The 27,824-nt window shown below is 40.4% G+C and overlaps 1 protein-coding gene across 2 annotated transcripts in view; it reads left to right on the forward strand.

Moving 5' to 3' along the window:
* The window catches only part of VAC14 (VAC14 component of PIKFYVE complex), a 3,391,123-nt gene that overhangs the window by 2,048,677 nt on the left and 1,314,622 nt on the right, over positions 1–27,824 (forward strand). The window contains exon 13 of one of the 2 annotated variants that reach the window (XM_044081299.1): positions 1,656–1,803. In XM_044081299.1, the coding sequence (XP_043937234.1) occupies positions 1,656–1,803 (148 nt within the window). Of the gene's footprint in view, positions 1–1,655; positions 1,813–27,824 lie in introns of both variants that reach the window. The other variant, XM_044081298.1, reaches the window with a different exon arrangement.

Here is a 27,824-nt window from a genome sequence, read left to right on the forward strand (position 1 = left end):
TGGACCACCTTACCCTCTTCCACAGCTCTGGAGACTGATTCGAAGAAGTCAGTTAGATTCAGGAGACAAGATCGGCCCTTCACAAACCCAAACTGGGTGGGGTCCAGTGTTTGAAGGTTGCCAATGGCTTTGTTTTGTAGTTTCTAGCTAGTTGCTTATTTTTGACTGTTAGCCATTTCCAAAAGTATAAATCTCCCTTGATTGTCCAAATTAGTTAAAGAGACCGAGGATGAGGGAAAAGGGTTTGGTGGCTGACATATGACAACTGAAATGATGGAGGAAAAATTTAAGCTGGGTGATTTCTGCAGAATATGTGGTGTTTGTCATAATAGTTTTTGTTACAAGAAAGTTATAAGGCAAATATAATTGACTGGAGGTGGTTTACTGGTCCAACTGGGCAAGCCCCTTTACAGTGGAGACCTATGGAGAAAACCTTCACATTTAATGCATTTTCATAAGCCAAAAGAAAAAATATACAGTAACTTTCAGAATTATATAACTTAATCAGGTGATCACCATGTTAGTTGTGGTTTGTCTCAATATGCAGAAAGACAAGTAAATTAGATAGCTCCAGCCAGTTGAGGCCTTACAGTGATATGCTCAGTTTACAAGTTTGTTTATTTTTTTGCCTTTTGTTTATCCTAGACCAGCCTAGACCATGTATTTTAGATGATTCAACAGTTATTTTTCTTTTAAGGGTGTTTGTGTAGTAATCTGAGCTTTACCTCTATGAGTGTAGGTGCCACTGTTGATGCAACATAAACAGCACTAAAGGTTTTGAACCTTGAATTATCTTAGCAGTATAGTGTTTCTGAGATGGGGTGGTGACCCATCTAGGATTAGGTTCTCTGTATGGTACCTACTGAGTGTTGGCCTTGTCTGCAACTCCCCTACGACCATGAATTGGATTGCTGGAGTATCTAAAGAAGGAATGCAAAACTGTAGTTTGGTTTTGTATGCCATGTTTGTGTGTCAGGGTGGGCTTTTTATACATCTTAGAGTTGTTCCTTGTTATGAGTTCTTATTTTGCTATTGACTGACTTCTGTAACAGAATAAATTTTGGTTACTAATATGACAGTGAGGTTATAAAAGGTATTAACATTAGTAACATGATGATGAATGTATCTGCCTTCCAAGCAGATGGCCCTGGTTCAATTCCTGGACAGTACAAGAGGACTGTACATTTAGTAGTCTGGCAGTTAGCACAGAGTATAGTAAGGCTTTGAAATGTTAAGCTACTTTATAACAGGGTTTGATTCCTTCAGCCTTCATTTGTATACTATGTGACCTTTGGTACAAGTCACTTAACTAGACAGTGCTTTGACGCAGTTGGGAATTGGGGCTTGACTCCTTAATGGTCTCCTGGACTGCATGCCTAGTAATTACCAAAGAACCAATATGTAAGAATTTAACTATAAAAAGCTTGTTATAGTGACAGTCTGATGTATGAACTTCACTATTACAAGGTTATTTTCTGTGTAGTGTTGAAGAATAATAAAACTATCTGTGTTTCTCGACCTATTCATAGATGTGGCTGCCTGGATATTAAAATAATGGGTTGGTTCCTGACAAATTTTTCAGCCATTGTGAGCTTCTTAAGCCATCTAGGTAATTAACTAATGGACTCAGTAATATTTTCCCTTCTGCCCTGCAGGTGATTTTGAAAGACCTGGAAGTCCTTGCAGAGATTGCCTCCTCTCCTGCTGGCCAGACAGAAGGAGCTGGATCTCATGACAGCACTGACAGCAAAACTATCCACTCAGAACTTCAGGTGCCGACACCAGTCAAATCTAGCCCATCAGGTACAGCTGGTAGGTAACGTAATGCATGTTAATGGTTTATGTGGTTGTATTTTCTTTTGTAAAGATGAAAAGGAAGGTATAGTCAGATTCTAACCATAGCATAACATGATCACTGCTGCGACAGCCTTAGCTGTATAAGTTATTTCCTAAATAGGATATAACAGTTGTCCAGCTTCCAAAGTGTCAGTGCACCTTCCATGTGCCCAAACTGTTTGAGCTGATTAATAGACATGTTTGGACACTAAACCCTTCAAAGCTTTCCTGCCACCAAAGAGAACATTCCTCTGTAGACTTTTGATGATCAACGGTTGACTTATGCTGTTCTGTTGCTGGGTATATGAATTTCTTTTGGGGAAAAACATATTCTAAATGTTTAAACTTACTTTCCTGTTCAGGAAATTCTGTTTAACCTAGGAATACTTGTTTTTATTGACTGTCACATGACTTTACTTTACTTTTAAAACAGGAGTGCATTTTTGTTTCTGGCAGATTAAAGGTTAATTAAAACATTCAAAACATATTTTTTTCTATGTAGAAACTATTTAAATTACTTTTTGGGACTTGTCAGGTGTATTATAATGTTTTTTCCTGTGTTTTTGCTTGGGAAACTTAACTTTTTACAACTTTTAAAATTTTACTGGCTTGTGCTGCTTAGTTTCCATGGAAAAGTAGCACCATTTGTGGCTTGACCATAGAAAAAAAAACTACCGTTCCCATAGTCAGTCCTTATTCCAGCAACAAAAAAAAAATTAAATAGCCTTTACCACCACAACAGGTGGGTGAGTCAGACCACTCATCCCCCCCCCCCCCCGGATCCCTCTGAAGTTGTCTATATAGCCAGTATGGACCAGGAGTTAGACACATCCTGTGTGACTTTTTGGGATCCTCTCAGATGGCAAGGGAGAGCCAGTCTTTGTCAGTTTTGGGAGAAGGAAAGGTATCCCTGCTTAGCCAGAATGTTGTGCCCAATCCTAGGAAAGCTGTTGCTGGCATTAATAATCCTATTTGCCCAAACTTTCATGTCAGAAAAAGAAAACTAAATATGTACCTTCTCCTGCAATACTTTCTGGACAGGAGTAGTTTATTATGTCTGGCTCAGGGTCTTCAATAGGCTATTGACCCTTCTTTTCAGGTGGTTTCTGGAAAAAGAAAATTTTTTTTTTCTCTTTCTTAACAGATTCAAGACACACTGAATCTGGAGAGGAATGTGGTTGGATAGATTTAGGTTTTTCTCTGCAGATTTCTGATTCCGACTCAGAGGAGAGCACGTTATCTGAATCTCCCTGTTAGGGAGACTATTTCCAAAATGTGCCAGTGTTTAGTGGGAGAACACTGAGCTTTCTCGGTCCCCCAGCAAATACTATGAAATATTACAGCTGTAATTCCCAGAACCTCTTTTCATTCCCCAGTGCTGTGAGCATTGGAAGATGTGTTTTGTCATATCCTGTGATTTCCCTGAAAGCCTGCCTACTGCAGCTAAGAGAGCAGATAACATGTACAAAGTTCCTCTGTCATTTTAAAGTTTTATACATTCATACCAGACTTGATGCAGCAGCTACAGCTGTAGTTAATCCAGCTGCTGACAAGCATGTTGTTAATTCTAATCCTTCCTGTTCTGATAAGTTTGGGAAAAATGTATGCTCCTACAACTTTAATTTTTAGTATTTCAAATTATCTGGCTCACATGTTAAAGTTTATTTTAACTGATTGTAAAAGAATGAGGGATGTTTTATCTGCAGTTCTCTCCTGTGGAGAAAACATTTTGTGTGGTTTAATTTCTTAGGACACTGCTTATTTTTCAAAGTGTTTATGACTCTGTAGATACTACATCCAGGGCTGTTTTCACTGGTACTGTGTTGAGGAGGTCTGCCTGACTGCATTGTCAGAACCACCCAGAAGATGTAAATAATGAAATGTTAAATTTTCCTTTAGATATAGATTTAGTTTTTGGACCCTCTACTGCAGAGGTTAACAAAAATGTGATGAGAGGGTACGCTGATGCAGGGAATCTGTCAGATTTTGCAGACAGTCTTCTCCAAATTTTCCAAGGGATTTTCTGTTCTCTTATCCAAGTTTGGCAAGAAACAATGTAAACAGTCTTAGCAAAATGCTGGTAAGCAGACATATAAAAATAAACTATGGCCAGGAGGTTCCAAAAAGAAAGCAGGACCCCCCCCCCAGAATAAATGACAGTCAAATAAGGGTGAATGACTGCGCAAGGAGCTTTATTCCCCCTCCTACCCTGGCAGTCCCTTTTCCCTTCCAGATAGTCTGAATATCTGTTTCTCTCTTTGGACAGAGAGATTGTAAGGTAAATGTGTCCTGAAACTGATTCAGCAGGGATACTGATAACGGTGGGAAGAAATTCCTCTCTTTTTAAGGAATTATTCTACATCCACCAGACCAAACCTCTCTGTTCTCTCTTGTCCTCCAGCACATGCTGTCTTAGGGGTAATACAAACAGTTCTTCCTTCTCATTTGGGAAAAGGTTTTTATTCAAGAATGTTTTGGTGCCAAAGAAAGAAAGAAAATGCTTGGAGACTAGTTATAGACCTTTCTTTCCTAAACCAGGATGTGATGGTGCCCGTGTTCAAAATGCTTTAATTTACCCCTTCTCCCTCGTTTGAGTTTTTTGGTAATGTTAAATTTAAAAGATGCTTATCGTCACATTCCTGTTCATCCAGACTTCAAATGTTTCTTAATGTTTTCTATGTCTAAATCAAATGATCAGTTCTCTGCCTTACCCTTCAGGCTATCCACTGCTTGAAGAGTATTTACAAAGTGTCTAGCTCTTGTTATAGCCCATGACAGGTTGCAGATTATCACATTTTTTCTCTATTTAGACAACTTGCTTATCTTTGAAGAGTGTTTTTTAAAGGGTCAGGAATTTATCTCTTGGGTGGGTGACCTCCTACACAGGGATTCTAAGAGAACAGTCAAAAGTCTTTTTTTGACTCCATCACACATAATTGTGTTCCAGGGGTGTCTTCCAGACACATCAATACAAAAAGCTTTTCTTCCACAGACAAACATTTATTTATCTTTAGATCTAGTTCAGGGGATTTTCATTCAAACATCAGTCATTATGAAAGAATACCTCAGGATTCTAGATCTCATGGCATCTTTGATTTTCATGATACAGCTGGAAAGACTCCACATGAGAAAAATACAATAGCATCTGAAGTGTCTTTGATCCCAGCATCAACACCCATTATCTTTTTAGATTCCATTTTTGGGATTTGCCAAAAGAAATATCACTTAGTGGAGATATCAAATATCCCTTAACCCAGATCTCCCTTCTCCCTTCCTGCTCCAAAGCAGTCGGTCTCAACAAAGGCCCTAGACTTTGCTTGTGAAGCAGTGTCAAGGGGGATAAAAGTTCAAGGTTTCTGGGACAACAAAGGCAAACACAAGCATATAAACATAAAGAGGATGCTTGCTGTTATCAAGATACTTAACTCTTTGAATCACCTTTAGTCCCCAGGACCTCTTCAAGTTGTTACAGTGATGTGGTACCCAAACAGGCAAGGTGGAGTCAAGTCTTACCCACTATTCAGACTAGCCATGTTAGCATGAAATAGAGGTTTATGGCACAGTCTCACTCTACAGACTCCTATCTTCTGTCAGAACAAAATTGTGCAGCAGCCAAGTTAAGCAGGACAAAAACAGACCCTAATGAATGGAAACTAGATTGGTGTGGGGGTGCTTCCAAGATCTGAGCCATCTATTGGGAGTACTTCAAGCCTACCTTTCTACCTCCTCTCTACAAACAGCTAGCAAAATTCTCCTCAAGGACTCCATGCGAGGAAGCCTGGAGGACAGATTTTTTTCCCTTGGAAATGAAGGTACCTGCAGGCTCTTCCATACTATCCACTGATATCCATAGTACTTTTGAAGATTCAGAAGGAATCCTCCAAGATCATTGTGGTGACTCCCTTCTGGCCCAGGCAACAGTGGTTCCTCCCTTTTTGTGGAATTGGCTGGTGATAGTTATTACAAGCTTCTTCATGGACTCGATCCATTCGTTCAGGAGCAGGGGTGTTTAATACATCCCAACTCAAAATGGCATCATCTGACTGCCTAGATGATAGGGTCTTAACACATTTTAGGCTTTTGTTTACTAATGGAGTACAGTAGGTACTAATGGAAGGTAGAAAGCCTGCTACTAGAAAATCATATATTAGTAAATGGAAAAAGGTTTTCTAGTTGGTGCCAACAAAATAGCAAACATCCATTCAGGGCTAGTGTTTCTCTGGTTTTACATTTTTTTTTAAACACCTTTATTGAATTATCACTTGTGACATAGGCAAATTTCCATTTATACAAAAGTAATCAAACTGTATTAGCAAATTAATATTAAACATTATACTTCACATATATTGCTATATATCATATAACCTAAGCAAATAAATTATTCAATTCCTACCCCCCCTTTTTAAACAAGAACATCTGTATTCTAGCTGACAGGTTCAGCGCAAACTCCCCCCCCCACCAAAAAGGCAAATATCTATCCCAGCAGTGTGCTGCCCCCCTGACATCTCAGATGCTCAGGTAAGAGCCGCCCTCTCCAAAGCAAAAAACACATCATCAATGGGACCAGACGTTGTTTCAGGCTGCGTCCTACATGAACTCCAAGAAGAGCTAAACCCAAACATAAAACTACTGTTCAATCTCAGCCGTACTACAGGATATGTACCCAAAGAGTGGCGTACAGCAACAGTGGTCCCTCTCCACAAAGGTGGTGCCTCAACAGATCCTGGAAATTATCGCCCCATAAGCCTGACTAGCTTGGTCTGCAAAGCTATGGAAAGGATCATCATGGACCTCATAAATAAAGATATTGGGGACCTACAGACACTGGATCCTACCCAGTTCGGCTTTGTTAAGGGCAGATCCTGCCTCTTAAACCTGGTCGATTTCTTTGAAACAGTCACCAAGGCCATTGACGAGGGGGAAGGTGGTCCACACAGCCTACCTGGACCTCGCAAAAGCCTTCGATACGATACCTCACTCTGGCATTATAGATAAGCTCACCAGCTTAAATATAAACCCCTATGTCACTAGATGGGTTGCAAACTGGCTCAAGGACAGAACCCACATGGTTAGAATTGCTGGAGCCATGTCAGACTCCAAACCAGTTACATGTGGTGTCCCACAAGGCTCAGTCCTGGGACCTCTCTTGTTCGGTATATATTTTTTGGAGGTACAGGCCAACACGGAAGGACTGTGGCTGACCAATTTCGCAGATGACTGCAAACTGGGCACCATAATCGACTCTCCAGCCGACACAAGCATCCTCCGAAAGGGCCTCATAGAAACAGACAACTGGTGCCAGAGCCATGGCCTCAAGCTAAACGTGAAAAAGTATATAGTCATCCCCTTTAGCAAAAACAAAGTGCCCACAAATTACCACATAGGTGGTAATCCATTAAATATGGAAGAAGTAATTAGGGACCTGGGGACCCAAGTTGATAGCAATCTCTCATTTGACAACCATGTGGCCAAAGTGGTTAGAAAAACATTTTATATAGTCCACCTAATCATGAAGGGATTCACATCTAGATCAGGGGAGGTTATTGTGCCTCTTGAGTCATCCCTCATCAGGCCCATAATTGAGTACAATGCCCCTTTTGGGATGTACCTTACCAGACACCTGCAGCAACTGGAAAGACCCCAAAAGTACCTCACCAAGAGGATCAAAGGACTCAAACAGATGCCATATGATGCCCGGTTAAAGAAACTCCAGCTCTACTCAGTGGCATACCGCCTGCTCAGAGGCGATCTGTGCCTGACGTATAAAGCCATGTCCAACTTGGAATTAATGGACATGCTGCACCTCAGAAAATCCAAATCCCATCGAGCTACGCACTCAAGAGACTTGAACCTCAGCACTGAAATAAATAGGACATGCTGGAGGGACAGATTCATAACCCAGAGGCTCCCTTCACTCGAATAAAATCCCAGTCCAGGTTAGGCAGAGTCCCTCATTGACTCTCTTCAAGAGGAATCTTGATGAGTGGATGGGAGATCGTAGGTTTACCCCGGGTATCACTTCTGTCTCACTGTTAGACAGAGGCACAGTATACTAACCTTGAAAAATGGCATAGCAAAATTAATTTAAAATGGGTGGCAAAAGCCAAACACACTCTGGCTAGGCTTATAAATGCCCTAGGGTAGATAGCCTAGTATGAACCTATGAACCTATGTATTAAAGCATCACGACATAAGCAATCAAACATAGTTCAGTACTAAGGTAACTGCCCTTGCGAGCCATTTTAAGCCTAGCCAGTTATCCCTTGTGAGACTCAAACCCTGCACCTTGTGCTTGTAAGGCAAACACCTTAACCATTAGGCCACCCTCTCAACTTTATATAAATGAAAACAAACCACATCAACACAATCCTAGTTGCAAGCATTCTACATCTCAAACCATACTGACACACTCCCAGTTGCAAACATTATATGGTACTTATAATCTACCCAATCATTTTCAGTCAAACATTACGTAGTTCATTTAAGTCCTGCTTTCTTTTAAACCTCATTCTTCCCCTGTATGTATTGTTCCCACAATTCTCATTTTTTCCTATGTAGTTTTCTCCTACCCTTTTCTAAAGATCTCAATTCCAGTTGTTTTATCTCTGTTACTACATTCACAACTTCTAATATAGATGGTTTAGATTATGATTTCCATTTTCTAGTAATTTATTTTTTGGCAGCCACAATAATTAGACACAGCAAGGCCTAGGCAATTCCAGTTCTGTATCATAGCTCCGAAAAATCATCTCTGTTGTCACACCAGTCTGCCCAACCAGCATCTCTGACAGTGCATCCTACAAGGAATCCTTAAAGTCTGCCTGCCCACCACACTCCCAGAAAATGTGTCTCCAAGTACCGCTTTCTTCCCAGTCATACCTCCAACATTTGCTGCCTACCTGAGGAACAATTCTGTGGAGTCTATCTGGGGTATAAAATTATCTATGTAAACATTTCCAAGCAAAAATCCTAAATCTTCTAGATTTTTATACATATTTGTGAGACGTACATATATCTTCCCACTGTTTGTTTGTGAATTGCTTATCCAGTCTTTCTTCCAAATCCTCTCTAACCTCCTCTGATTGTTATCATGCAATATTTTATATGCTCTACCTATTGATCCTTTTTTAATGGCAGCTTCTGTTCTAGGGTCTATAAAAAGCTGTGCCAGTGCTGGTCTTTCATTTAGGACCCCCCCCCCCATTTCTTTCTCTTTGCCAATATTCTGATATCAATCTGTAACCTGCAGTCCAAATACATTCTTGGCCTCTTCTCATTCTGTTAGCTTTCCCTCTAGGTATTTGCTCCCAGTACCTTGGTTCTTTTGCCAGTTTTCTCCAATAAATTCCAGCCCCCTCTTGCCTATTGTCTATATCCCTAATTGCAGTCATCCCTATTACAGATTCTCCTTTTCCATTCCCGTGTTGGCTTAGTTATTAAAATACTTTCTCCTACTTTATGGATATAATATTCTGTATGATTATTGTAATTCTCCTTAAAAGCCTGCATCCAAAATCCCAGTCTCTCCTTGTTTATTGCCCCCCCCCCCCCACGTTTCAACATCATCCCTTTCCACTACAAATTATAGTTTTCTGATTGTGCTATGTATAGGCATCTTAACTGTGTAGCTCTGCAATACCCCTTCAAATTGGGTAATCCCAATCCGCCCTGTTCTACTGGAAGCATCAGCTTATCCCAGTTGATTATTGCCATTTTCCCCTCCCAGATAAAGTCCTTCAGCTCTTTATTAATTGCTATCCACAGCTTCTCCTCTGGTTGATATGCCTGACCTGTGTATAAGACTAAAGGGACTAACAACTTTTTTGACTGCTTGTATCTTACTATCCATATCCATATAACAGAGCTCCCATTTTCTTAGTTTTTGTATTATCTTTTGTTTAGTCTCTTCCCACATATCCTTAGCTGCCACACCAGAATCATTTGTAATCCACACTCCTAAATACTTTATTTTCTCATGTCCCCATAAATACAGATATTGCTGAACCAATTCACGTGTGGGTACATAATTTGCTGTTATTGTCTTTGTTTTAGCTTCATTCATTTTGTATCCCAAAAAGATTTGAAACTGTCTCTCAAAATGTTCCACAACAATGTAATGACTCTCTGTGGTTTTGTCAGGTATAACGTAATATCATCTGCAAACTGAGCTAGCTTTTCTTGACTACCATACCAATTATATCCTTAAATTTCTGAGTCCCTTTTTTTCTTTGCCAGTGGTTCTAAGTGTAATGCAAATAACAAAGGTGAAAGAGGACACCCCTGCCTGGTTCCTCTGCTCAAGCAGAAATTATCAGAGAGGACTCCACCGACTTTAATTTTTCCTCCGATCCCAGATATATCATCCTAATCAGTCGTATAATTTTTTTCAAGAAATGCAAATGCTTCCATCGTTCTGCTCATAAAGTCTCAACTTACTCTGTTAAATGCTTTTTGTGCATCAAGACCCACCAACAACAATGATGCTTCCCTCTGGATCATCAATGATGTCAAATGTTTGCCTCCCCTCCACAAAAACCACACTGATCCAGTTCTATCAGTTTTGGCATTACTTTTGTCATTCTTTTAGCCATTATAGACATAAACACTTTAGAATCATGGTTCAGTATTGAAATGGGCCTGTATGAAGCTGGGTCTGATGCAGCATTACCTTCTTTAGGTATTACAGCTACCACTGCTTTCTTCCAGGATGCTGGTACTTCTCCTCCTCTTAAAATACTGTTAAAACCTTCCAGATCTTTGTCAGTTTTTTCCCTCCTAGCTTCCAAACTTCCACAGGAATACAATCTATTCCTAGGGACTTTCCTGTAAATTGGTTATAGATCACAAATTTTATCTCATCTCTTATTTTAACCGTTAGTAACTGAGCCTCATCTACCTCTAACGTCGGCATATTTAATTCTTCCATAAACATTTCCATTTGTATTTTTTATTCATTTCCATATTTTTCTGCTTTATACAGACTTTCATAGAATTTCCAAAATATCTCTAATACCTCTACAGGATCTCTTGTTACCTTCCTTGTTATTGGCTCTCTACGCTTGGTGATATTCAAGATGTTATGATACTTTTTTGAGTGCTGTCAGTAGGGGAGATCTGTCAGTACCTGGGTGTTCTGCACCTCTTTCAAGATCTTTTCCCCCAAATCCTTCAGTTAAGATGCAGATGCAATGTCTATGAAACCTGTTTATATTTATTTGAGGCAGATGCTCTTTGAAGTTTTCAGGGACATCTGTTTTACTTTGATGCACTGGAGTTTTGGTAGTTCATGTTGTCTCAGGGGTATATCAACCTCACCTTTCTCTCATTTAGATGTTCATCATGCTGGGTTATATTGCAATTGCCTAATTCCAGAACAAACAAGGAGATGTTCTGATAGGTGGTAAAGCTTTATATTTTAGTTTACTCTCTCTTTCTTTACTTATTTTTTTTTTTACTTCAGCGCACTAATAGTCTTCACATTAAGGTGATTGATGCACCACATTGGTTAGGTTTTTTGTGTATCAGTGGGAAATACTGAATTTAATGGCTTACATTTTGTTCCTTCTTTGAGAAACTCTGAAACTAAATGTATTTCACACTGTTATGAATTCTGAATTTGATATTTTATACATGTGGGAACCAAGAGTAATGTCCACTTTCCTGGAAAAGGATTTGCTTTATAGGAACATCGCAACATTACTAAACAAGAAATCACTGGGGCCATATACACATTTAAGAAGACGTGTAAAGCTATTGCCTTTCTTTTTGAGCAGTTAATAGTGTTTGTCTCCGAAATTGAGTAGGGTTGTACATGATACCCCTGGTGTAAATTTATGCCTACTTATTCATTCATCAAAGACTAACCTCAAGTAAGCTAAAGCTGTACATTCTTTGAACAGTAATGGTAACTTATTCCATAGGCTGGGAATATGTTGAGTTAGGAACGCATCCCTCAATTGAAATTTGTTTGTTGCTGTAGCTTTAGATGCTCAGACCAGGTGTTAGTAGACTCACTAGTTTTGTGAAGAAATAGATTAAGTAGGATTTGAGCCTTTTATGGCTCCGAGAGCAAGAAACTAGTCACCTGTGAGCAGCTAGTAGGCTGACAAATTTGAGAGTTGTGATTTATCAGGATAGTTGAATGATTTAAGACCTTTAATTGTTTTGGTCAGAAACCTCTGGGGACTTTCCAGTTGTGCAATATGCTTGGATATCTGCATGCTAAAGGCTGCGTTCAGGATTCAATGTCACTGTAATGTGCTGAAGGCTTAGTGTTTGGGGCAATGGCATTCTTCAGTGGAAACTGTCAACTTTTGTCTGATTTCATAGTTCCAGATGATGCCATCTTTTTCTATACATACTTCATGCTGACTAACTTCATCTCAGGGGTCAAATGTTACTGTAGGGACTACATATAGCTACAGTTCGTATTTGCTTTATATAAAACAAACAAAAAAAAAAAAAGAAAACCAAAGAAATTATATTGATATTCAGCAGCATATGCTGATATTTTATCTGCACATATATTCACATTTAAATCACCTCTGTGAAATCACTTTATGTTACAAAGGAAAGCTATAAGATGTCACCTCCTCCTCCCAAAGTAAAGGTTACTTATGAACATTTAAACTAACAGCATAAACATTTTATTTCTTTGAAAGAAAATACTCATGGCAAATCATCCACAGAACAAAAATAAGTGTCTTGAGATGCCAAAACATCTTTCTGACATTTATTTAGAGATCCAGTGATTAACACAGTGGTATGAGTGTGTGTGTTTGAAATCTAGAGTCTGATGTCAGTTTTCATTCGTTCCTCAAAAACTGGGCTCAGATCCGACAGCTCTTGGATACTAGAAACTCTCAACCTCCTCCCTTACCCATAATGCTCTAGTTCCCTACCAAACCCCACGTCTTGTTTGCCTCCATCTCGTATGGACATGGTCTCTGTTAGCTCTCAAGCTTCAATGTTTTCTGGTTGGATAAGTAAACAAATTATTTTTTTCACTACCTTTATCCATTTTTCTATATAGCTCACTTCTTCCTCCCTTATCTTATACTTTTCCATTTCTTCTATATAGCTCATTTATTCCACCCTTATCCTATACCTTTCTTAGTGTAATTTAATTACCATTGTTGTTTTTTTCTCCACTTTACCTTCAATCTTGTAGTAATTGTTTTTATTAACATTGTCGCTTTTCTTTCTTTCATATTAAAAAAAAAAACTTCTTAGAGTTATACTGCCTTTTTAAGATGGCTAAAAAACCTTCTGATTTTAAAAAATGCGAACAATGCGGGCATAAGATCCCTCTGTTAGATGCTCGTGACTCTTATGTTTATTGTTTGGGCCTAGCACACTTAAAGTTGCTATACGATATTTGCAAAGATTTTAATCTTGATTGCAAGAAAAAGCTTATTTTGCAAGGTCTTGTACAATACTACCTTCTCAGAGTAATTATCTGGAGCTCAAACCTCCAAATCAAACAAAAGGGAGCCCAGAAAGTGGCCATCAGACCCTTCTGGATCCTCCAATCCATCTTTTGATCCTACCACAGAGCCAGCCTGTAAAATGTTGAAACATTCGGATCCAAAGTCTAAATCTTTGGATCCGTCTGCCTCAGTTGCCTGATCTGCTTTATTGGATCCAGTACTTTCTGATCTGAAACAGCTCTGTTGGAACTGGTATGCGTCCTCTCTGGACCCTGTTCCTTCCCAGCTGCCATCATCTTTTTTAGAGAGACGCTGCCATTCTAGGTCTCCTTCAGTGGCCTTTTCTTCTCATTCTTCCAGGAGTCTGACAGAAGCAGATGTGGATAGAATGATCAAGAAGTTTCTATCGGCACAGATTCAGATGGGAGTTCTCCCAGCTCCTACACCTTTGGGTCTGAAGACCTTTACCATTGCTACTCCACTTATCTTGGCTCCTTCTCTGATCTGACCGTTGGTTTCAGAATCCTTGGATCTGAGTCTTCTGGGACCATCTGTATCGGATCTGAAGATTGTTGTATCCTCTGCTCCGCTACATTCTCTGAGCGCTTTGGCTCTGAGTGTCGGAGCCAAATGATTGTCAGAGCCATAACATCATTGTCTGATCTGAGGTGTTAGAGTTGACTCTGAAGTTGTTGGAGCCATCTCTGCCCCTTGGAGGCCTGGCATTGGACAGCTTGGCTCAGATCTCTGCCTCAGGTGGACTGCCTTCGAGTTAGAGAGAGCTGACAGTCCAGAAGCATGCCTTCACAGCTCAGTTGGCCTCCTTCTCCCTGGAGCATTCTGCCTTTGAGCTGGTGGAGAGTATGTTGTCTGCTTCTAGAAGATGGATGATTCTACCCCCTTGGATCTCCCTTCTGAATGCCGTGTCTAAATTACATAATTGAACTGTTAAAAGTTTGAATGTCATATGGTCGACACCATATGATCGATCTTTTAAAAGTTCGAAAATGTAATAAAAAAAAACAAAGAATAAACGTACCTGAATAGTTTAAGCAGGGGGGGCAAGCCCCCTACACCCCCCACTGTTTAAATACACCATCTCTGAGATTGCAGTATAGTGAGAAAGTGAAATTTTCCCATTCTGCACTGTACGGAGATCTCCATTGAAACATTTGAACTTTTAAAAGTTTGACAATGTGATATAGACCCTCTGAATCCCATATGTCTTTGTCCCTTGGTCGTAGTGGTGGCCACAAAGAGGGAATATTTGGAACAGAGTTAATCTGTCCATCCCCCTAACAGGGTGTCCAGGGTGTTGGACAGATTTGGGAAATGTGTATATGCTTCAGCGACCTTTGCACTCAGGTCACTGAATTATTCAGCACAATTCACCAGACTTCAGAGGGACTCGATTAAAGAACTTTCCAAATCCTTCTTTGGGACCATTACTTCTGAGGCACAGAGGTCTATTGTCTCAGAGTAGGCTACCCTACAGTCCATCGCAAATTCATCCATGAGGCTCAATTCACATACAGCTAAAGGTACCTCAAGCATGGTGGGTTCAGGCATTTCCATTAGGAGACCTGCCTGGATGAGCTTGTGTGATTTTGCAGGGCCCTTCAAGTCTTTCTTCATCAATGCTCCCTTTGATAGAAGTTCTTTGTTTGGCCGTAAAGTTAAAGACACACTCTCCAGGTGTGAGCAGGATGGTAAGACCCTGTCTGCAGTGGTCATATGTTTTTTGACTCCTCAAAGCACCTTCTCTTGGAATCAATGAGGTTGTCGAAAAAGGTGGTTCTAGAAGTCCAAAGGTCCTTTCCATGATCCACATGGAGATGGGTCCCCCAGGGGCAAAGGGGGGAAATCTAACTGAAGACACTGCCTGCATGGCAGAGGAGGCCTGCAGAACCAGGGGTCCAGACATTCTTTCCCTGACAGACCCTACCAACACTCCTGAAAGGAGGCCCAATTGTCCACTTTTGGAGACAGTTGGGGGTCATCTAGTTCTGCATCAGAGACCCTGACAAGACATTACAAAAGATACATGGGTACAGAGGATTATTTCCAGAGGTTATATAATATCCCTTTCCTTAACAAAAGTCCTGATGTTCCACCCAGTCTGAGAAAAGCAACAGCTCTAGAAATAAAAAAAGCTGCTACAAAAAGAGTCATCTAAGAGTTCCCCCAGACCAGAAAGAGTCTGGAACTTACTCAATATTCTTTTTGTGCCAAAGAAAACAGGACTAGAGACAGATTTTCAGTCTCAGCTATCTGCAATCAGTTCAGTGTACAAATTTCCGGATGGTCACAGTTCAGTCCATTTTGCCCTTCCTGCACAAGGACGACCGGATGTGCTCAGTAGATCTTCAGGATGTCTACTATCTCATAAAAATGAGCAAACAATCCAGGAGATACCTACACTTCCTGCAGGGAGCCAGTCATTACCAATTCAGACCCAGTTATTACCAATTCAGACCCCTGCCCTTTGACCTCACTACAGCCCTTAGGGTGTTTACCAGATGCATGGCAGTAGTAGCAGCTCATTGGGGCCTTGTTCAGTACGGTATCAGTGACAGCCTCCCTTCTCTTACCAAGGGTACAAATTATTTGATTTCAAGTTAAAAAGATAATTCAAAATTTTTCTCTATCTGCTTAATTGATTCTACAAGCCTTGAGAACAGTGTCTGCTGCAATAGTTCTGCTTCCATTAGCAAGATACCATATCAGAATTCTTCAGTGGTCCATTTTGCACCAAATACCGGATCAGAATAACTCATCATCATCAGCTCCCTTTTTCCCATTTTCTGTATGGGATCAAGGAATCATATTAACTGTTGCCATCTCTCTCAATTCAATATCACTCTCCTAGTTTCTTCGATACTCATGCCTTATTGTTGCAGATCTTCTTTCACACAATTCATCCAACTCCTTACTGGATGTCCTTGTTGCCTCTAACTTTCTTCTTGTCTGTCCCAAATCTTCTTCACCAGATCGTCTTCTGCTTTTCTGCAAGTGTTTCTGAACCACTGTAATCTGTTCTCTTTGATCTTTTCTGCAATTGGAGCTACTTTGGCTTCTGCTCTTATGTTCTCATTTCTTCATGTGTCCCACAGTGTGCATCCTACCACCCCTCTCAGGCACTTCTTTTCCATCACTTCTAGCCTATACCTGAGACTCTATGCCAGTTGGCTGCAGTCCTTCTGATTCTAGCTTTGATCTTATCATTCATACTTCTTTTCTCCTCAACCATCCCTCCCAGGTACCTGAAGCTATTTACGTGTTCTATATCTTCCCTTCTGTCACAGTTCTCTGCTTCTTCTGATTTCTCCAATTTGCTGCCATTACCACTGTCTTATCTGTATTTAGTTTCATCCCATATGCCTTCAGTTTTGCATTCCATTCCCCTATGCTTTGCTGAAATTCTTGTTCATAGTCTGCCTGTAATGCAGTATTGTCTGCATACAGCAACTTTGTTGATTTGTCCTATCTGACCTGTTTGCTAATGTAGTCCATCACTAATATGAACAGCAGTGGCCTCAGAGCTGAACCCTGGTGCATACCCACTCCTACTGTGAATCCCTCCGTGAGGCCAAACACTGTTTGTACTTGAGTCATTGGGTCCTTGTACATAGGCTGCACTAATTCTACCAATGTTTCTGGGATCTTGAACCACAGCAGTACTGCGTATATCAGCTTTCTTGGGACCTTGTCATATTCTTTCTCCAAGTCTAGGAATACCCATTTGGAGTCTTTCCTCATCTCCAGCTATTTCTCAACTGTGTCACTGCAAGCATTGGTTCAGTTGTGCTCATTGTGATCTGAATCCAAACTACTCATCTCCCATCTTACATTCTACTACTCTGCATAATCCATTTATTAATCACCCTCTCCAGAACTTTCATGCAATGTGACAGGAGTTTGATGCCTTTGTACTGCCCACAGTTGTGGATTACCCCTTTGCTCTTGTACACTGGCACAAATATGCTTATTCTCCAGTCATTTGGGATACCCCTTTCTGTCTACACTGCTATGACTCCCCCTAGTAGCCATTTCTCCCCAGTCTCACCTAGCATCTTTATCATATCAGCCATGACCCTTTCTGAGCCTGCTGCTTACCCTGACTTCATTTTTCTTCATGCTATTCTTACTTCTTCTAGGGTTGGTTCCTCCTCCTCTCTCATCGTAGGCTGTTTCTGGGGCAGTATAGCTTCTGTGGGGTTTTCTTCCTTCAGAAGCTGCTGGAAATACTCCTTCCATCTGCCTTTGATGTCCTGTGGACTAGTGAGAAGGTTGTTGCTGGCATCCCTTATGAAGGGTGTCTGACTATCTTCTTTATCTTTCTGTCTTTGCTTTGCAACCTGACATCATTTTTTAGTGCAACCTACAGAGTCACTTTCTAGAAGCTAGTGAGTGCCTCTGATGCCCTGTTCTTTGCTATTGCAAGTCCTTTCTTAGCATCTTTGTTAGCCAACAAGTATTCCTTCCTATCATGGTCAGTCTTTTCTATCTCCCACTTTTTTCTGCATCCCTTCTTTATTTTGATGACTTCTTGGACTTCTGCATTCCACCACCAGCTTTCCTTATGTACATTATTTCCATACCTGGCTTGGCCACATATCAATTTTGTAGTCCTCACACATGCTGTTTTGAGGCACTGCCATTCTTCTTCAGCTCCACCTATTTCCTTCTCTTCTTGAGGATGACTTTGCTCTTCAACTGAGATGCTTTAAAGAGAAACTTAGGGATTAGAGGGGTTGGGGATAAGCATAGAGGAGGAAATCAGAACAAGTGAAGCATGTGAAAAGTACCTCTTGTTGTAGATTCACTCAGATCAGATATTACAAGTCTGTCCCTTCATTCTTCCTCAGCCCAAAGCCATAGTGAACACGGACACTTCCAAATTTGGTGTGGGGGGGGGGCACTTCTTGAGAAAGGCAGTCCAAGTCACCTGGTCCCCCAAAGAGGCCAACACGCATATCAGTGTCTTGGAAATGAGAGCAATACTCATAGTATTTCAGGCTTTTCAAGACTCTCTCTTTGACTGTTGTATTTCAGACAGACACTGTATTAGTGATATGGTACATCAGCAAACAAGGAGGAACCAGATCTTACCCCCTGTGTTGAGAAGCTCTTTGAGTGTAGCAATGGGTGATCTCATCCAATTGATTTCTGATAGCAATGCACATTCTGGGGAAATCCAGTGTGATAGCTAAAAAGTTCAGCAGGTCCATTTTATTGCGTCTCGAGTGGTCTCTCAACATTAGAGTTGCTGAAAAGATATTCCAACAATGGGGCCACCCTTGCTGTGACATCTTTGCATCTCCCCTTAACACAAGTGCAGTGGGTTCTTTGCCCTAATCTCCCCACTGGGGGAAACACAGAGAGACGATCACCTCCACGATTGCCCCCCCCCCCGGTCTTCTCTATGTTTACCCCCAACCCTTCTAATCCCCAAGTTTCTCCTTAAAGCATCTTGATTGAAGAGAAAAGTCATCCTCATTGCCTTTGTAACAAAAGGAGATACTGCCAGCCCAGCTCGCTGGAATGTTGTAAATAATTATAAGTCATTTGTGAATTATTAATATGATTTACAGAGAAATGTAACAAAAGGAGATACTGCCAGGCCAGCAATCTGGAATTTTGTAAGTGGTTGTGTGTTATTTGTGAATATCAACACGATTCATATGCCTGCATTGCAAATATATTAGATCTGTATGTCATATTGTATATACTAGTGTGCTGAAGAGATAATTGTATACACTATTGTAACTGTTTAACAGTGGAGACTGAAACACAGGAGATTAACTTGCAAAACTTCAGAAAAATGGTTGAGGTTAAGGTACTTTATAGCTGGGCCATAAACAAAAGATGTTACCTCTCAGCTTCAGTGCAGTAACAGACACAATGTCTAGAACTAGAAGTTTTTTGTATTGTCTTTACATGTGGAGGAATGTAAATTATTTTATGACTTCCATCATTTGCCTTAGATCTAAGAGAAGTCTTTATGTATTTTTCACAGGGAGATGCTAAATGCATGCAGTTTCTAGCAATTGGGGGGTTTTCACCTGAGATAGTCCGATGACAAGAAGTGATATCATGCTGCAAGTATCCCAACAGCAATATTTAAAATATTAATTTAAGAAGTCTGAGAGAGATTAGCTGGGCATTTTGTATTTGTCTTTGACCTGACAGCATCAGCTGGGAAAACCCACCCACTCACCACATCTCTCTTGCTTGCTGGTGTACAGTAATTTCTTTTAGATTCACTAAGGAATATAGTAAAGATTAGTTCAGATATTGTCTGTATTTATTTGAGATTGTCCTGCAATGTTGTTTTAAATATTTCCTGTGAGTTTGAACTCTGATGTCACTGTGAATATGTATGTAGTATTGTCTTGTTCTTTTATTATTTATTATTAAATACATTCAAACATTTCAATTGTGGCTGGTCTGTCTAGATGTATTTAAGCTCTAAGAGTACTTGCATATCTATTTGGTGACACTGTGCAGGCCCCTCCTTATAGCCTTGCTGTTGGTCAAACTATCATTTGGATTAATAGTAACATTACACAGAAATATTGGACACATTTTGCTAGGGGCCTTAAGTAGCTAATAAGTAGTGGCTGGTGACAATGAAAACTACCTCATAGTATGGGCAGAAGGGAGCATAGATAGCAAACCTGTGTCAGCCTTTTCCCAGGTATATGTTTTGTGTGTGTGTGTGTGTGTGTGTGTGTGTGTGTGTGTGTGTGTGTGTGTGTGTGTGTGTGTGAGAGAGGGTGCTGGAAGTTTTGGCTTGGCCACTTAGCTGAGATCTCAACCATATAGTTGTGCCAGTGGGGAGTCTTACTGAGAATCTGGAGAAAGAGGGAGAAACCAGCCTCAGACTGAATGTTGCCTCTGTGTGCTCTTAAGGGAAATTGCCTTTCACTGTGTGCACTTGTCATCCCCCAGTGTGTACATCCCCCACTGTTGCCAGTGGTTAGGATTGAGGCTCCTTGATTACTGGGCCAATGCTGGGGCGTCACAGCCTCTTATTGGCCTTGTCAGATTTGCTTCCCCTTTCTTGGCCTCATCTAGTTCACCCTCCATGGATTCTGTATCCATTTCCAGACCTCCTGTTTCACCAGACAGACATGATTCACCTGGACATTTTAGGCCTAAAGCTGACCGCATGATTTCTCCACTTCCATTGATTGCTAGATAACCCAGGCTTTCCTCCCATATCTGTCACATTCTTTTATCTTCCCATAAAGCTTCCACTAGGAATATCTGCATAAGTAAATGGAAAATATTTGTTTTTTTTGGCACAACAGAAAGCCATTGACCCCTTCTCAGCACCAGTATGTAAAGTTCTTGAGTTTTTGGCTACAATTTTTAATGAAGGGGCTATTTCCTCAACTGTTAAAGCACAACTAGCTGCCATTTCTAATTTTCATATAGGAGTTAACGCTTCCACCTGAGCTACTTCAAAATTTTGCAAGGCCTTTATATGGGGTACCTTTCTTCTGTGACATCCTTTTAAAGATCCAACTCTGCCATGAGATTTAAATTTACTTTTACAAGCTTTAACTCAGTCTCCATTTGAAACATCAGCAAACTGTAAACTAAAAATTTTTAACCTGGAAAATTATCTTTTTGGTACCTATAACCTCTGCTTGAAGAGTCTCTGAACTTCATGCCCTGTCTTCTAAGCCTCCTTATTTAATCTTCCATAAAGATAGGGTACCATTATGAACCAACCCACCCTTTAATCTTCCAGTTCTTCTTTCCAAATTTCATGAACAAAGGAGAATACATATTTCATTTGTTGGATGTTCACACAGGGTTGCATTTCTATTTGTATAAAGCAAAGAATTTCAGAAAAAGAAATAAATTATTTGTTTCTTTTGAGGAGTCAAAATTGGGCAAGCCAGTTACCAAAGTAACTTTAGCCAAATGGTTAACTGATTGCATTTCCTTTGTCTATAATAAATTGGGTTTGTCTTTGTCCATTCAACAAGATCCATGGCAACTTCATCAGTATTTTTATCCAGGTTTTCCTTGGATGATATCTCTGTGGCTGCAACTTTGGCTAATCCTCATACATTTACTAATCATTACAAATTGTATCTGGTCTCTAGGGGAAGAGCAGCCTTTGGCTCAGCAGTGCTGAGGAATTTCCTTCCTTAGAGTTTTCCTGAGATTCAGGTAGCTGGGGACTCTGTCCCATTTGTTGAGGAATTAAATGAAGGTTGACAGCATCAGATAAATAAGTTATCTACTAACCATAACATTCCATCTGTGTTGTCCTTTTTCATTCTTCCTCAACTCCCCTCCCTTCAGCCCCCTACTAGTTGGTTTGTGACTTCTGGAAGCATGAGAAAATAATAATGGAACCAGTGTTCCTGCCTTTGAGCTCCAGGTGCTGGTTTCTCATCATAGTGCTGTTTCTAAATTTCTATGAAACTATAAAAGCAAACAAGTTCTGAGGTATGGTAGGGGAGTAGAGCATTGTGGATAAGGGATGAGCTCAAGAGTTTCCAGTATCCATAAACTCAATTGTTGGGGAATGAATTGTTGGGGAAGAATGAAAATGGACAACACAGATGGAACGTTATGGTGAATACATAACTTCTTTTTATAAGTGATGTATAATGTTTGCAAATAAAATTGTCAGTATGGTTTGTGATGTATAATGCTTGCAGCTAAGATTTATATAAAGGTATGATTGCCTGTGTCATAAGTGATAATTTAATAAAGATGTTTCTTGTTTAACAAAACCTAACTAGCACATGAAAGTCTCACATGCTTACTAACAGTTTTGAAATTTAATTTGTGACTGTGAATTTTAAGTAGATGGGCTGTACCATAAAAAAACATAGAAAACACAAGATCTTGTTAGCTTGTCGCACAGAAGCCAGGTATGCAATCATGCTGTGGTCATTCAGGGTTCATTGGTAGAGCTATTTGGGGGGAGATGAAGAGGACTGTGGCCTGCTATGTTTTCTGTTGCTGAGGCAATAAGGGGTCTTTGCCACTTTGCTGTTATCTTGGAGTCTGATTTAGATGTTGAGATAGAACCCCAGAAATGCAAACCTTATGCTTGCACAGGTGTAGTAGAAGATGTCCGAGTAAGGTGACCTGTTCACTGTTCTTTGGTGTTACTGCACCTGCAGTGGGCATGGACTTAAGGGGAGGAGGGCCTCATCACAGTGCCATAAGGACCTCACTACATGTAAAGTTAGGGTTTGGAGACAAGAGGAACACTCAAAAAGGCACCACAGGCTGGATGAAGAGACTAGACAAACTGCTGTGGAAAGCAGTTTAAGTAGATGGCCCTCCCCAAAAATAGTTAAAAAAAAAAAACAAAGTTAAGAAAAGTTAACATCCTGAGACAGTAAAAAAAATACATGATGGAGTTTTGTCCCTAACCACCCATGAAAAGGGAGGCATACTCTTTCACTTGTGTATTTTGACATTAGCCTTCTAAGGTTCTCGGCTGGTTTATTTGACCCCTACAAACCTATGCTGTACTCCCAACACCTACAAACACAAAGCCTGGCATTTTAACAGATGCCAACAACTGTCATGATCTTCTCCCTATCTTTATGATCATTTGCTAGTTGAAATTCAATGAATGAACATATTTCTGATACTAATAAGTTGCTTATTCCTAAAATTTCACTTTTTTTTAGGAAAAGAAGAGCTTACTTCCTTGTCGACCACAGCACAGCTTCAGTTATTTCATTCCACAAGGGGGGATCCACCTTGGATCCTGGGAACTACTGCCCCATCAGTCTGATGAGCCTGATCTGCAAGGCCATGGAACGTATTATCATGGAACTTATAAGCAAAGAGATTGGGAACCTTCAAACACTGCACCCAACCCAGTTTGGGTTTGTGAAGGGCCGATCTTGACTCCTGAACCTGATTGACTTCTTCAAATCAGTCTCCAGAGCTGTGGATGCGGGTAAGGTGGTCCACACAGCCTATCTGGACCTCGCCAAGGCCTTCAACACCATCCCCCACTCTGGAATCATAGATGAACTTACTAAGCTGGGCATTAATCTCTACATCACTCGATGAGTTGCCAACTGGCTTACTGACAGAACCCACAATGTAAAGGTAGCCAACTCCAAATCCAGCTCTAGACAAGTGACAAGTGGAGTACTTCAGGGTTCAGTCCTGGGACCACTCTTGTTTGGCATCTACTTCTATGAAGTACAGGCCAACACTAAGGGACTCTGGCTAACAAAGTTCACAGTTGACTGCAAATTGGGAGCCATTATTGAATCCCCAAATGATGTGGATATTCTACAAAAGGGCCTTACAGAAACAGATGCTTGGTGCCAGAGCCATGGGCTCAAGCTCACTGCCAAGAAATGTATAGTTATCCCCATTGGGAAAAAACACGTACCCATGAATTACCACATAGGTGGCAGTACACTAAACACCGAAAGTGTGATAAGAGACTTAGGGACACCAGTGGACAGTGGTTTCACCTTCGATAACCACATCGCCACAACAGTCAGGAAATCCTTCTATGTGGCACACCTCATCACTAAGGGCTTTTCATCCAGAAAAAAGGAGGTCATTGTCCCACTGTACTCATCCCTCATTAGAACCATTATAGAATACAATGCCCCGTTTGATATGTACCTCTCAAGACATCTGCAACAACTGTAAAGGCTGCAGAAATACCTCACTAAAAGAATCACAGCCTTAAAGCAGATGCCCTATGCTGACCATCTAAAAAAAACTCCAGCTATACTGTGTCACATATCGTCTACTCAGAGGTGATCTCTGCTTAATATACAAGGCCATGTCAAACCCAGAACTGTTGGACATGCTACACTTAAAGAAATCCCAATTCCTCAGAGCCACATACTCCAGGGATCTAAACATTGTCATCACAATGAACAAAACATGCTGGAGGGATAGGTTCCTGACCTAGAGACTACACAGACCCTGGAATAGATTGCCCATACATGTCAAGCAGAGCGCCTGTTTGGCCCTCTTCAAAAGGAACCTTGACAATTGGATGGGAGATAGGAAATTCACCCCGGGGATCATGTCAGTCACCCTGCTAAACAGGGGTCCAGGGAACTAAATATTGTGGGAAGAAATATCCAGGGAATTGTTATGGCTAGGCTTGTATAGGCCCTAGGTCTGATAGCCTAGTACCAACCTATGAACCTATGTCCTGTTTGCAATGGGCTTTTAATTTCATCCCTTGTTATATGTTATGAGTTCTATGTAGGTATTACTTTCCTGAAATATCTTTTTTTGAATGCTTTTACATAATAATCTGTACATTGACTTAAAAAGATTAGTTCTGGTACTAGGAAAACCACAAAAGAAGCCTTTAAAAGAATTTAATTGTGATGTACTATAATACAGTACCAGATGGAGGTGTAAGGATAGTTTAGTGGTGAGTAAGTCTATTTGCTTTTGCGGACAGAATGTACTTGACTTACAGAAGCATCAGAGAAAAACGTGCTGCTTTGTTTTTCCAATTTGTTATTACTAAAATGTCTTTACTTAGCATAAAATAAATAGTTGCGTAGAAACATAATTAACATTTTGGAGACATAGTAAAATTTTCTTCTGCACAGTGAATGAAATTAAAGAAAGTGGTTGTAAATGGTACATATGAATGGAACTTTTCTTTTATAAAAATCCTTATCAGGCTTGGCATTTACTATTAAAACCAGATAGGCTGTCTTCATGAAGAAAATGTCCACATAAGTACTTGTGTCTGCTATAATTTGTTAATGAAACATCCTTAAAAATAAACATGACTGTGTACTGTAATATGCTTGATGTTTAATGGCAAAGGTTGTTAATACTGTAAGCACATTGCTGCTCATATTTGTTATCTTATATGCTCTTCATCTTATCCAGATGCACTATATATTTGTTATGTATGGTGCTCACACTCTCGGGTTTTGTTTCTTCAGATGTCTGCAGATGGCATGTTGGAAAACTGATCATTTCCACAGAAGAATTGACTAGATTTTTGTATGAATACTGTCAAAAATGACAGCAAAATGGTATGAAAGTCATATTAGAGGCATTACAGCAGCATTTTTAAAAATGAAAGCCTTTAAATGTATGTTACTTGTTTATTTACTTATTTGTTTTAATTGAGAAACTTGAATGTTTAAAGCCACAACTTGAGTAAGTGGCTACACGGTATATAGTAAAAATGTGAGCTCCGTAATTGTACATGTACCATTAGTGGCATAATCATAAGGCAAGTAGTAATGTTGTGCATGTAGTTATGCAGTGAATGATATTCATCCATACTATGAGCTATATTGATGTGCCTGGCGTGTGTACACTGGCTTTGGTTTAAAAAAACAAGTACAAGGGAAAGATAAGAGATGACTGAATGCTTTAAAAGATGATGTGCTGTAAGTTAAGATCAGATGTGAGTGGAGCAGATTGAGAAATGGAAGGAGTCATCATTTACTTGACTAGTAATGACCTAAAACATGGAAAGGAATCCGCATTTGCAATGTTAACTTGGTGGCTGTTCCATGCAGTCCTGTTTTAAAGAATGTAAATTTTCTATTTAATATTTCCAAATGATGTCTGTTTAGTAGATGTCTTCAGAGTTATGTGGTCTTTGTGAGAGATTCTGATGGTGAATAAGTAGTTGGGGAGGGACGACTTGTCTATACCATGATGGAGTGTATATGTCATATTTAAGGAAGGTGTATAAAGGTGATTAGAAGGGGTACTACTCTCTGAGAATGGAAGATATTGAGCAGTAGGAAGGGAAAAGCAGTGATAGTCCCTGAGGCAAGCTATATTAATAAAACAACAGACTGTATTTAAGGTTAGTTGCAGGAGCTTTGTATTTTGTGAAGATGCTTATTCTGTTGGGGCAAAACATTTTCTTGCTTTGGAATTAAGATATGCCTGTAAGGGGTATATTTGCTTTCTTTTGACAACTGGTACATGCTCTGATGGCATAATTTTAATTGAAGGTAATTATTTGTTTAGAATGATCAGAGGGTGATAGAGTAGGGTTGAGACTGACTTTTGTAATTATTTGAATGAGTGGACTTGAAATAAAATAGCAAGATGGATCTCTAATGCTAATTGAAGAGACAGATTTTCTTGGTTATGTAACTGATGTTGAAGTTGTTACAGTTGATGACAAGTTGTTTTTGAAAATCCAAGTCCAGAAGCCAAACCCAAGTGTTGCCTTACTTTAGTGGAGTAGGTCATTTGTATAAGTGCTAGGTTGTTGTTTGGAACTATCAGATGTGATTGATAAAGAACAGACATAATATGATAGATCCTGACACAGATACTTGAGGAGTACCAGACATAGGCATGCCAGGGTCTGACAGTGATTATACTGAGGAGTACCACAGTTAGGGATGTGAGGACCTGAGAGTGATAATACTGAGGATTACCAGAGGTAGGGATCCCAGGATCTGAGAGTGAAGATACTGAGGAGCACCAAAGGTAAGGATGCCAGGATCTGAGACTGATAATGATGATACTGAGTAGTAGTACCAGAGGTAGGAATGCCAAGATCAGAGAGTGATGATACATAGGAATGCCAGATATAGGGATGCCAGGATCTGAGATTGATGATACTGAGCAGTACCAGAGGTAGGGATGCCATGATCAGAAAGTGATGATACTGAGGAGTGTCAGAGGTATGGATGCCAGGATCTGAGATTGATGATTCTGATTAGTATCAGAGGTAGGAATGCCAGGATCTGAGAGTGATGATGATGATAATACGAACAGGGATGCCAGGATCTGAGAGTGATAATAAAGAGAAGTACCAGAGGTAGAGGTATCAGGATCTGAGAGTGATGATACTGAGGATTACCAGAGGCAGGGATGTCAGGACCTGAGACTGATGATACTGAGGGGTATCAGAAGGAGGGATGCCAGGATATGAGAGTGATGATATAGAGCAGTATCAGAGGTAGGCATAGCAGGATCTGAGAGTGATGATACTGATGAGGACCATAGACAGGGATGCCATGGTCTGAGAGTGAATATACTGAAGAGCACCAGATTTAGGGATGCCATGGTCTGAGAATGATGATACTGAGGAGTGCCAGAGATTAGGATGCCAGAATCCGACAGTGATGATCATACTGAGAAGTATCGGTGGTAGGGATGCCAGGATCAGAGACTGATGATACCAAGGAGTACCAGAGGAAGTATGCCAGCATCTGAGAGTAATAGTACTGAGGGGAACCAGAGGTAGGAATGCCAATATCTTAGAGTGATGATACTAAGAACTACTAGAGGAATGGATGCCAGGGTCTGAGAGTGATGATAAGGATCTGGGAGTGATGATACTGAGCAGTATCAGAGGTAGGGATGCCAGGGTCTGAGAGTGATGATGGTGATACTGAAGAGTACCAGAGGTAGGGATGCCAGGATCTGAGAGTGATGATACAGAAGAGAATCAGAGATAGGAATGCCAGGGTCTCCGAGTGTTGATACTGAGGAGTACCAGAGCTAAGGATGCTAGGACTGAGAGTGATGATACCAAGCAGTACCAGAGGCTGGGATGCCAGAATCTGAGAGGAATGA

Source organism: Protopterus annectens, chromosome 8.part0 (genome assembly GCF_019279795.1).
Source record: "Protopterus annectens isolate FY-2018-M chromosome 8.part0, PAN1.0, whole genome shotgun sequence".
In the NCBI taxonomy this organism is placed as follows: domain Eukaryota; kingdom Metazoa; phylum Chordata; order Ceratodontiformes; family Protopteridae; genus Protopterus; species Protopterus annectens.